Raw genomic sequence first — 12,908 nt, forward strand, 5'->3', positions numbered from 1 at the left:
ACTTACACACAAGTCACAAAGTTTTCTCTGACTTCTCTTTGTGGGTCAGTGACTTAGAAAGCAATGAAGCCAGAGATAGACATGTCATTAGCATTTGCAGCAAGAGGTAAGTAATGACAGTCCTCTTCTGGATAGTCCTAAGCAAACTGACTTTATACCTATCACCTATGTATTGAAACTAGGGATGCCCCGAAACCGTTTTTTTATATCGAGTATGAATACAGATATTTTTTTTTGGTCCTTGCCAATACCAAATGCCCATACCGGAAGTCCCATTAAACACTTGCTGACCGCGGTGTTCACACCCCCTTCCTGCCCAGGCCATTTTTCAGTATTCAGTGATGCAGTACTTTGACTGACGTTTATTCCGTCATGCAACGCTGTACTGAAACTAATTTTATACCATTTTTGGGGGACAGATAGAGCTTTCTTTTGGTGGTATTTATTCACCACTGGGGTTTTTATTTTTTATTATATAACGAAGAAAGTACAGAATCTTTTTTTAAAAACTGTTTTCCCTTTATTATGTTATGAAATATTTATTATTAATCAATTTTTTGGTAAAATATAAAAGGCGGGGTCACGTCGGGAAAATAGACACCAAACATGTGAACTCTTAAAATTGCGCACACCCGCGAAATCGCAAAATACTACCATAGCCAAAATTTGCAATAGGCAACTCTTTAAAAGATTTTACCACTCATCAGTTTAGTGTTATCAGTGATTGATGGCACTAGAATTATTGCTCTCACTGCTACGTTCGCAGCGATATGTAACATGTGCGGCGTAATTTGCGCAATCGTCGTTTTTGCGTGTAGGCGCACCTAACACATTTTTGCATATCTATGTGGGGGTGGGGAACTTTAAAACATTTTTGTGGGGGTTTTATTTTGTGTGTGCAAATTTTTTTTATTTTATGAGAAATTTGTTTGTTTTTTTTACTTTTTTTTTACACTTAACTTTATTGTTATCACATAGGGGGATAAGAATCCCCCCTATGTCATATCAAATTACAGTGACAGGTCCCCTTTATGGAGACATCAGGGGTCTCTAAGACCCCTAATGTCACCTAGAGACCCCCAGAGAAGCTGATGAAGCACAGATCTGCTTCATCAGCTTCTCTCCAATTTCTATACCGGAGAGTGACAGAGGAATGCGGAAGTGATGTAGTAAACATCACTTCCTGCATTCAGAGACCGGGGAGGAGAGCGGAGGGTGATCGTTTACTGATCTTCCTCCGTTCTCCATGCACCAAGCCACATGGAGCCACACTGACGGTCCCAGATCGGACACCCGGGATCACGGGGACCGTGGCGGCAGGGACGGCGACCACAGGAAGAGGTATGGAGGGGTGGCACAGACACTTGCATCATACAAGCGATTGGGCGTCTTTACAGACGCCGGAGCGCTTGTATGTAAAATTCTGGCGGTTTTCTGCTCGTGCGCGGGCACGAAGGACGTCTAAAGACACCCACCCGCATCCAGAAGACTCCCGTCTGGCCGTTTTTCAACATTCGGCGGACGGGAGGTGGTTTAGGAAGCAGGGCAGTGTGTAATGACTCGCCGCCCGGCTTTCCTGATTAGCCGGAGAGCCGTCTCCATGATCCATCATCACCAGCTTCCGACCAATCAGAAAGCTGGCCGGCGAGTCATTACACGCTGCCTGGCTTCCTAAATTGGCCTGGAAGTTGGCTGAATGCTCCCTCGTCACCAAGCTTCCCGGCCAATCAGAAACTGAAGATGGATCGTGGATGGGTCTTTCAGCATGACCCAAAATATACCGCCAAGGCAACAAAGCAGTGGCTCAAGAAGAAGCACATTAAGGTCATGGAGCGGCCTAGCCAGTCTTCAGACCTTAACCCTATAGAAAATGTATGGAGGGAGGTGAAACTTCGAGTTGCCAAGCGACACCCAAGAAACCTTAAGGATTTAGAGAAGATCTGTAAAGAAGAGTGGACCAAAATCCCTCCTGAGATGTGTGCAAACCTGGTAACCAACTACAAGAAATGTCTTACCTCTGTGCTTGCTAACAAGGGTTTCTCCACCAAGTACTAAGTCATGTTTTGCATGGGGAACAAATATTTATTTTACTCACTGAACTGCAACTCTATTTATAGCATTTGTATAGCATGGGTTTTTTCTGGATTTTTGGTTGATATTCTGTCTCTATTATTTAAAATACACCTATGATAAAATTATGGACCTTTAATTTCTTTGTAAGTGGGCAAAACTTACAAAATCTTCAGGGGATCAAATACGTATTTTTCTCATTGCACTGGCTTTTTCAATATGTCAAAGTATGATTACTTATTCAATTAGAATTACATGTAATTTATAATAAAAGCAACTACATATTTTGTGTCAGCATTTAGAAACCAAACCCTGATTTCCTCTGCTTACCAGCTCCTTTTTTTTCATACACTCCATAAGGATCATAAAAAGATGCTGGGCTTGGGTTCGTGTATAGGTGAAGGTCTTCTGGATAGTAACTAGGAGTTGGTCCCTTAATGATTCATTGATAAGGCTGAAAAGAGAAATACAGTGCAATGTGATATTCCTAGGGTCATGTGTGGTGTTTAAATATACAAGAAATAAGGTTAAACTTTGCATGTGATATTCAGGTCACGTGACTGTTTTCCATTAAATATCGCATGGAATAATATAATGTTCAATTCATTAAAAAGAAAATAATGAATGTGAGATAAATAATGCATAAACTATAAAAACATGAGATAACTATCACATGAAATACATTAAAGTCAATTCAGTAAAAACAAAACGGTAACGGTAATGGTGGTAAACGGCACTTGCCTGGGACAGTCAGTATTTAAAGTCTGTCAGCCTGTAGCAGTTTGCATGTGCTTATAACTTCCAAACTGAGGCAAAGGAAGTTTTCCAGAACATATTGCTGGAATACAGGTTCATCTAATGGAGGATATATAGAAGAATGCCATCCTGAAGGCAGATATGGAACCAAATAAAAAGTGTTTTTAATGTTATCGGTGTAATTGCTTGCACCTATGTGACTTATTTTATACTGCGAAAAAAAAGAAAATAGAAAAAGGTGATGTCAAAATTAACTCCAAAAATAATGCCAAAAATGAGATAAATGTGACATATTTTGAAGAAATATCTCATTTGGTAAATAACTCATAGATTTTAGTGAACTTTATACTCAAGTGATAAATAATGCATGAGTTATTTTACCTCAACTTTGGGTGGTATTTAAGTCTTAGAGCCCGTACAGCAGTCGAAGGCAGCAGAGTGGCTCAGCCTAGTCGAACCTATATGCTTTGGCTCGCTCCGCCCAGTTGTCATGACAGATCAGCGTCCCCAAATGACCTGGGGATGTTGATCTGTCATTAAACAATAACAACTCGGCGGAGCTGGCCGTGACATCATGTCCGGCTCCGCCCAGTTGTTATATATTGCCTGGGACCTGCTAGAAGACTCTGGCAGGTGCCGGCCAATAGGATGTAATGTCACCGCTAGCTCCGCCCAATTGTTTATATTTTGCCGGCATGTCAGATTCAAAATTAGGGGCGAGAAATCGTTGCGGGCGTCCGGGTCGGCGTGCATCATTTTTTATTTATTTTTTCTTTTCCTTAAAACATTTTTATTATTTTCTTAATTTCTTTTATTTTCCTATTTATTTTAATTTTAAAAAATTATTTTTCAACATTTTTTTTCATTTATGTTTTTTTCTACTCTGCTCGGTACCTCGGAGGTAGTGAGCAGAATAGCCGAGCCGAATGCCGCTCTGCGTCATTTGGCTATTCACTCACTGCCGATCAGCCCCTATGACAGGGGTAGGCAACCTTGGCTCTCCAGCTGTCCTGAAACTACAAATCCCATAAGGCATTGTAAGCCACAGATATGACTCCCAGAAGCATGATGGGATTTGTAGTTTCAGCACAGCTAGAGAGCCAAGGTTGCCTACCCCTGCCCTATGAGAATAGAGGCAAACGGTAGCGAGTGAGCTCCTGGAGCTGTGGCTGAGCTGATCCAGATGTCAGATCGGCTGAGTCAAACTCCTTCTGCCCTTCGGCTCAGCTGAACATGCAGGGCATGTTAGGCTGACCGAAGGCAGCCGATGTACAGCTGATTTTAGCTGATGTACGTTAAAGTGAATAGCCAAACAGCTCACTTTGACTCGGTTATTCACTCGGCTTCCTTCAGCAGCTTAGTGAATAACCCCTTTAGTGAATTGACCCCTGTGTCACTTAAAGGACCAGTTACATTTTAAGGCCAATAAAACAGTCTACCCCTTCTTGAAGAGACACCAGATGCATAGGTAAGGAAACTTATGATGACATCAGATGCATAATAAGGGATATCTTAGGCTGACATCTGATACATATCTAGAGAGGTCTTATATTAACATCAGATGTATACACAGGGAGCTCTTATGATAAGATCAGATGCATAGTTAGGGAGATCTTATGATACCATGCTTACGCAGATAGACCTTATGATAACATCGGATATACTGTGTATATAGGTAGGTCTTATGATAACATCAGAATCAGATGTGAATAGACCATATGATTACATTGGATGCATACGTAGGGAAATCTTATGATTCCATCTGATGCATATGTATGGAGATCCTATGATGACATCAAATGTGTATGTAAAATCTTTTGATGACATCAGATGTTTACATAGGGAGATTACATGTGACTTATTACATGAGATACATAGGTAGGGAGATCTTAGTACTGCAGACTGCGCAGACCGGGACTGTTTACAGCCTACTGCTGATTCTTCTGCTGTGACACAATTTTCCAGTTTGTAACCTAGATGCAGCAGACAAAATCCTATTTTTTATTTTAAATAAAATGTCCTCTCTATTTTAACCCTATATAGCATAGTAAGTCCCAACAAAATACTTTCACCCCTAGCTAGGTTTTTTTTTGTTTGTTTTGTAAAAAAACATAATTTGTTTTTCAAAGCTCTTAATTTTTAAGTAACTTCATGCTCGCGCTCCATGCTTTGTACAATTTTGGAGTTGTGACAAACATGTAAATTGTTGAATAAAATGTATACTTGATATCTATAGTAACACCTGATGTTTTAAAACTATTACTATGAAAGCTTTATCGCCCCACCCCCCCTAAAAAACAAGAAAAATACAAAAAAAATGATTATTTCAGTATCATATGTAATGGTAAACTTTCTGCCAAGTTAGTAGACCATGGAATTTGCATGCAATTGCTCTGGTCCATAAGAGGCAAAAGGCTGAGAGAGCAAATGTGTGTAGCATTTTTACCACCACCACTGTAAGTACTAGGGATGCACCGATACCGATTCTAGTAGCCGACACCGAGTATCACCCAAATGCTCCTGATACTTATCCTGATACCAGAACTTCCGGGAACAGAAAGCTAGGCGGTGAATCATTAAATGCCGCCCAGCTTTATGATTGCCAGAAAGCCGACTCCATGCTCCCTTTCCACCAGGGAGCATGGAGCTGGACTCCCGGCCAATCAGGAAGCCAGGAGCAGGCAATAACTCTCCCCCTAGCTTCCCTGATTGGCTAGGAAGCCGGCTCCATGCTTCCTCATCATTTAGTGACGAGGGAGCATGGAGCTGGCTTCCTGGACAATTAGGAAGCTGGGGGGCGTGTAATGACTTGCTGCCCGGCTTCCTGATTGGTTGGAAAGCTGGCCAATCAGGAACCTGGGCGACGAGTCATTACCCGCCCTCCCTGGCTTCCTAATTGGCCAGAAAGCCTGCTCCATGCTTCCTTGTCTCCTAGTGATGAGGGATCATGGAGCCTGCTTTCAGGTTAATCAGGAAGCCAGGCAGAAAGTCATTACACGCTGCCCGGCTAATCAGGAAGCCAGGCGGCAAGTCATTACATGCCACCCGGCTTCCTTAATGTGACTTTCGTTATCGGTATTCGGTATCGGTGATTACCAGAAAATAATATCGGTACTCGTACTCGATATCGAAAAAACGGTATCGGTGCATTTCTACAGCAGGACAGTAATAATTCCCTAAGCCAGCTGTCTTATGATGCCACCCCATCCCAGTCAACTGGCTAGCTTTAGCATCACACTAACAAGATCAGATGTTGTAGGCATACGGGGGTTTATTTACTAAAGGCAAATAGCCTGTTCTCTTTGCAGGGGAATTTTCCCTTAGCCTAGTGAATACAGTGAAATTTCGCTTTGCAAAAAAAACCCCAATCATATGCAAGAAAAATAAAAAAAAAGCAGTATTTTTTCTTGCACATTGGTGAATGGAAGTCAGCAGAGCTTAACCACATTCACTAAGCTAAGGAAAAATTCCCTTGCAAAGTGAAAATTCCTTTTCAAAGTGAAGACCCTATTTGCCTTTAGTAAATCAAACCTAGTTTGTCTGCTTTGTATCAGTACACACAGAACCAAAGAATAAGTAGAATAAGAATAACACTGTTACCCTACACTGCTAGCAGCTTGGAATTAGGTGTACAGAACCAGGGTAGGTGAACTGCAATTATACTACTATAAATAATTTAGGTTGTATAGAAGACTGTGTGTATACCAAAGAGTTGACTTTTGATAATGTTACTGCAGTGAACACATTATTCAGCACAGTAACCCATATCAATATTTCAGTATTAAAAGAGAACTATGGCCAAACCTTTTTTGGCTGTAGTTCTCTTTAGGGTCACAAGAAGATGGCGCAGAGCCGTTCTTCAACCGTTGGGATCTACCTGAATGACAGCTGGCTCTGTCTCTCTAGAGGGCTGTGCCCGCCACCTCCCCTGTCTGTCCCTCTAGTCAGCGCTTTAGGAATGGAGAGGGGACAGTCACCACTCAGCAGAGTCACCGCTCTCTGCAGGGAGAAGATTGTGAACTGAGTGATCTGTGTGTATGGATCCTGAACAGTGCCATCGCTCTTGTCTTATATGCTGGGTGGAAATTTCTTCATTTCTTGTACTTATGGACGCTGTGCATAAGGGAGCCCTTTTGTTCTGAGCATTGGTATTTGTACTGTATGAATGTTGTAAATCACTTATTCTCTTGTTCTGAATGCAGGGTATAATTCCCAATATTTTTTCTTAATTTCAGTTTTATCTTATTTTACAGGAAGATATTACAGAAACAATAATCTAGAAATTGCAGTGTATTTTCAGTGTGAGGGGCATCTTCTGTGTACACATTTTTCCTATGAGTGTACACAATATTTCTGTACTCTGGAGCACATCTTTCTGCACAATCAAAAAGATTTGAAACAGGTTATCTTCAAGGCAAAGAGGCAAAAAGGGCAGGTAGAAGGGCTACAAAAAAATAGTTTTTGTGGCCTAATCAGAATGTCTTTATGAAGTTGTAAGGGAGTGGTGTATCTTGCACCTTCGAAATCAGAGCCTGAAAAGTGTTAAACCATTGTGAAGGTTTTATCCTCTGCTCTTAGTCTATTTGTCTATTTATAAACAATTTGCAGGGCCCTTCACCCTGGAAATACTCATGAATGTCCATTGTGTGCAAATAATGGCAAAAACAAACATTCTTAATATGTTTTATTCTCAGGTCAAATGTATTTTGATGTAACACTGCATTATATTCACTAGATAGAGCGAAGGAGCACAGCAAATAAGTATGTATTCACATATAAATAGATCTCCTCAGTGTTTGCCAGTGCTAGTCTTTGTTTCTTGCACTGTTACCTGTGTGTTTTCGCCAGGATCTCCACCTTATGTTGTACTCTGCCATAGGGTTGGGTATATCTGGGATGGAATAATAATGCTCCATGATATAATGTAATTTCTACTCTAATGATAACAGTCACAAGAAGTGATAACTTACATCTTTTGCTTCATTTTTAAAAACACAGTAGGTGAAAAGACTAAAGGGGGGGGGGGGGGGGGGGTATTGTTTTTGTTAATTTGGTTTGCCATAAAGTGATTTTGTCCATGAAAATGTGATTTGCAATTGTAACACGATTTAAAATGGTAATTGATAAAACTAATTGCTTTTTTGATAGAGTGCCTTTCTTAAACCAGGTCACATAAACATAAAGCTATATCATTTGACATATTAGCTTCATGCTGAGAGTAATCAGATTGGATCTAATTAATTAACTGCTGCATCTGTAAAATTCAATACCTTAAAATGAAATCCCAAATAATTACATTTTTATCCATTATTACTGAACATTACCTATATTGTTTAATAGTTTTCATGCTGAGTCTGATGAGTATATTCTGCTTATTTTCCTGAGATTGTGTTTGGCTGCAGGAATTTAGTAATTTCCATATGGAACTTTATAAAACCATTGCCTAGGCCTACCTAAACTGGCCCACACAGATAGAAAGCACCTTTACCACCCTTATGTATTGTTATTGAAGAAAATTTGCTGACTTGTGTATTCCTGTATAGAGCTTGCTCAACAATTACCTACACACACATTGTGCCATGCAGACAAAATAAAAAATCAGCTCCTTTTTTAAATTACCCCATGTATTTGCATGAAAAAAATAACTTGCTGATGTGTTTTTTTGTATTCTGCTGAGCTATTGTATAGACCTATCTAAAGGGTATGCAGATATTAAAAGATCAAAACTCACATCTGATATGGGGGGAGCAGTGAAAGAATATGCTTCTGAACATTATGGAGTTGCATTGTTTTTAGAAATGACAACAGAAGCCTATTTGGTTGAATTAACACAGTTAAACAGCATTGAGTTTTTTGAGAGTTAATGTGGCCTTGTTAGCTTTTGGTGCATATGCAATAAAGTTCTTATGGAAGAACAACATGAGTCCAATGTTGTTGCTCTTGGAAATTCCGATGTAAGTAAATGTAATGCCTTTAATTTTGTTCATTATTGTCAGTCATTTATGTTTGTCATGTAATGTAGCTTTTAATATTCAAATCTTACATTTAAACAAAGTATGGAAGTGACATTTCAAGGTGGCTGCGGAATTAATGCTCTTATTTTGTAGCACTAGGGTCTCAGGAGTGATTCCCCTTTGGACATTACTTGGGGTTTGTTTGTACTGATTTTCTCTCACAGCTTAAAAAAGTTAGGTCAATTGGTATCCGGCCACACTGATTCTAGTCTGAATTCCCTACTATGGCTGTGCTAAAAGTAGAGAAGGGTTGGATGCAGAGATACCATCAATGCTTGCTTAAAGTGGAAATGCAGCAAAAATTGTATTTCTAATTTTGGCTAGAGTAGCGTTGGTCCTGAAAATCTGTCAGGTTGTAAATGCTGTGTGTATTCCCATTTGGTAGCTTTACTGTCACTTTCTGTTCTGGTGATTATGGTCACCAGGACAAAATCTGAAGAGAAATGTAACCATAAAACAAGCTATCGCATATTGAATTTACCTTCATTGGGAGAGGGTGATTTCCTCTCTCTCTCCTGGTTGTATCTACATGGGTAGCAATAAAAAGTTGACAGAGATTGTAACATTTGTCTGCCCCAAAACTATAAAAAAAGAGTTTTGGTGTAGGTTCCAGTCTAAAAACAGCCAGAAAGTGTTGTCTGGTGTGCCCATTAGTATGGAAAGGGACTCAGAAAGAGAGAATGACACTGGTGCCAGCATTCAATTAAAGTATTAGGAGGATGTGGAAATATGTTTAAGTAACATATGGTATGTTGAGCTGTACAGCAAATACAAATTACAATAAAGGGTTATCCTAAATGAAAATATAGACTAAAGGTTAATTTCTGAAACCCCTTGGATATGGACAATTCTATAAAAAAGCTTTTAGGTGAAGATGACTTGATACAAACACATCTGTAAAGCAGATAACTGTCTTTATATGCAGGCAGATAACTTTTTTGGGAATTTATTTATGCCTGCTCTTGTGGAGCAAATTCAGGACACTCCATCTGCCTAGCACCAGTTTACATGAGCGTACCACTCACTCTGCTGATTCACTGACCTGGCATCATTTGCTGACAACAGCAGACCCACACTTGCAGTTCTAATTTACTCCTATCATAGCAGGTGACAAGGGAGATTCCTGTCGGAGTCAGCCTTTTGTGATAAATGTATTCTTTATCACAAAGTACCAGAGTAGTACTAATACAGCTTTGTCCTTTTAAAATAATCTTTTTCACTCATACAAATATACACTGTATATGGGGAATTTACAGATCACTGTTGATTTTTTTCGTAAATGGCTCACCATTAGGATAAAATCCTTTCAAAATGAATTTTATCTTCAGGGCACCACAGATTTTTCCAGTAGGTGAAGGTCAGTAAGTCATTGTGTGGGGGAAGCATAAATAGAACAGACATCCACTAAAAAAGAGACCTTCACTTAGGCTTTGTTTAGATGGGTGGCTGAGCGGTGGTAAAATCAGGCGGTTGATCTGTAGTTTTACTACTCCCCCACTGCCATGCTGTTAGCATTGCAGCCGGACAGTATTGTATACAATGCTGCTGCTGCTAGTTTGTGGCGTTTGGCAGGTGACCATAGAGGTAAATTGGACTGTGCAGCAAACACGTGCCAAGCACTTGGATTTGCAAATTGAGCCTATTGCATGTAATGGCTGGAGGGGGTCGTGCCCTTAAAGTAGTAAGATTATGTCACCAACAGGTTGTGTTTCCTGTTGGAAGTCCAGAGTTTTTAAAGCATTATTTTTTTTCTTTCAGGATTGGCATCCCCAAAAAAAGTAATCTGTTTATATTGCAAGTTTAATGTTACATTTTAATAAAGCATTTTTTTCCTTTTTTTTCCTTGCCTATATCTGATTAACCATACATGTTATTCACTTTGTATTTGTACGGCACAGTAGGAGATGACAGCACTATATAAATTATGAATAATAATTGTAATAATATTCCATAAACCAGATTATGGCATAAATTAAACTTGAATAAACTGTTTACATTGTTACTGAAACCTCTTTTGAAAAACCTCTGCATTTGGCAGGCATTCAGTCTTAACTCTCCTGAAGAATGCCTGTCTTTGCTTGTGTATTTGAATGCACTTTATTCCTTGCTATCTCCTTTGGTGTATTTTCATCTCCACCTGTGAAGTGTTTTGACATTTAGAATTTGTCAGCAGAAACATACTCTTCTTTTCACAGGAAATTCCTTACAGCTTCATTCTACTTTATTACAAAAACTGACAGCATAAGTATTTCTCAGGTTTAAAAGAATAATAAAAAAATATGTATTGTGCAATATATGATAAAATGTTTCTGCTGATTGAACACAACTGCAATGCAGCCATTTTTATTTTGAGTATTGATTAGAATAAAACCAGTATTTTAGAAGTCTGCTTCCTGTCTTAAATGGCCACGAGGTCTTCAGAAGATTATTATCTAAAATATGCTGTTATATACTGTATGTTGTATTCTATACCACCAATAACTCTGTTAAGGAAAGCCATGAGGAAACATTAAGTTAGTGTGACATTAATTGCTACAAACTAACTGGAATATGTGGAATTACCATTAGCACTTAAATTAAAACCTCTGTATGCTTCAGGTGAGCATTCAGCCTTTTGTTTTATGTTGTCTATCCTGGCATTATTCTCCCTCTCTTTGCTACACATTTGTAGCAAGCGAATCGGAATAAAGACTTCTTAAAAAAAGGAGGTATTTTTAGTGCTCACTTTCATAAAAAAATTGAAAATTATGGGGTTTACTCATCAATCTCAGATAGCAAGTGTTTGCTTCTGGGTCAATGGTGTACCCAGAACAGCTGGTTAATAGTACAGATACAGTTTAATAGTATATGTGTTCCACTATGCTACTTCAAATATTTATTTTGATACAGTCATACTCTCTTAAGTAAAGGGAGAAGCAGACTGGCTTTCCTTCTTCCTATTACCAGTTTGGACTAGGACAAAGGGAAAAGCCTGGTGTCCGTGGCTCGAGATATGAATGATCTGTGTCAATTATGACTTGTGGTTTCTGCATATTTAGTTATATAAAATAGTGTAGCCCCCATCACCTTTTGAGAGGTGGCTACTAGAAATGTAGTGATTGCTAGTGCTGTAGTCAGTCTGGCTGAATTATAGTTGGCATTTATCTGGTTAATTCCAGGTGTTCTGGCATTGATTGTGCCTGCCTGAGTGTAGTGTGATGAAGGGTACCCTGCAAGGCCCCGAAAGCTCTTGCCAATGAGATACAGCTATTGGCAATAAAACATTTTGTTTTTTCAACTTATGGTGTGCTGGTGACATTTTTCCATTGTTCATGTGTGGCGGTACCATCCGCAGTCATTTCGAGCACCCATCTTCATCAAGTGGGAATCCCGGTAAGGAGTGCGGTATGGTTCCTGTTTCTGTTTGCCTGAGTGGAGTGTGACTCTGCTGCAGTGTGGGACAACCAATGAGGGGCACTGTGAGTGTGTGTGCAGTTCACCAGTCAATCACTGGGGCTCTGATAGCCAGTGTTTCATGCTGGGACAGGACATATATACTCAAAGGAATTGCCATGTGCTCAATCTGGCTCCAGCCATGGATTAGTCCAGGTTGGGGTGCTGTCCAGCCTGCCCCCAGGGGGGCCTGGGGGTGGGAATACTTGAGTGTGGGAAATGCTCTGTTAGGCCTAAAGCCTAGAGGAGATCTTGATAAACAGATGAGGAGTACCACTGATACCTGAAATGGACTGGACCTCAGGAGCAAGTCTGGTGTCTCTCTTACTGACGTTTCTGTGCCAATCCCTGCTCATCTGGTGCTCAATTATCCAGGTGTTTTTCCTATTGAATCTACACTGAATTTCTAAAGGGACTAGTGAGTCTGTAGTCTGTCTGTTTCACCGTGGATGTCTAGGCCCCTACACCCTCTATCCCTGTGTGAATGTGTTAATAAGGTTCTTCAGTATCATAGTTCTGGCCTGGATCTCCACTCTGTTGATCCCTAGAAGAGGATGGCTAATGCTATTGGGGCAGCTGGTTGCTAAAATCCCTAAACAGGCTAGTGATGACCCTAGTTATTCTTGCGGCTCCTTT

At 39.9% G+C, this 12,908-nt stretch overlaps 1 protein-coding gene across 4 annotated transcripts in view; it reads right to left on the reverse strand.

Annotated features, from left to right (window-relative positions):
• TRPM3 (transient receptor potential cation channel subfamily M member 3) overlaps nucleotides 1–12,908 on the reverse strand; it is a 522,236-nt gene that overhangs the window by 127,763 nt on the left and 381,565 nt on the right. For all 4 annotated transcript variants that reach the window (XM_018555656.1, XM_018555654.1, XM_018555657.1 and 1 more), the window contains exon 8: nucleotides 2,401–2,524. In XM_018555656.1, the coding sequence (XP_018411158.1) occupies nucleotides 2,401–2,524 (124 nt within the window). The remainder of the gene's footprint in view (nucleotides 1–2,400; nucleotides 2,525–12,908) is intronic.

The sequence above is a fragment of the Nanorana parkeri genome, unplaced genomic scaffold (assembly GCF_000935625.1).
Source record: "Nanorana parkeri isolate BGI_ZX_2015 unplaced genomic scaffold, ASM93562v1 scaffold206, whole genome shotgun sequence".
Lineage (NCBI taxonomy): Eukaryota > Metazoa > Chordata > Amphibia > Anura > Dicroglossidae > Nanorana > Nanorana parkeri.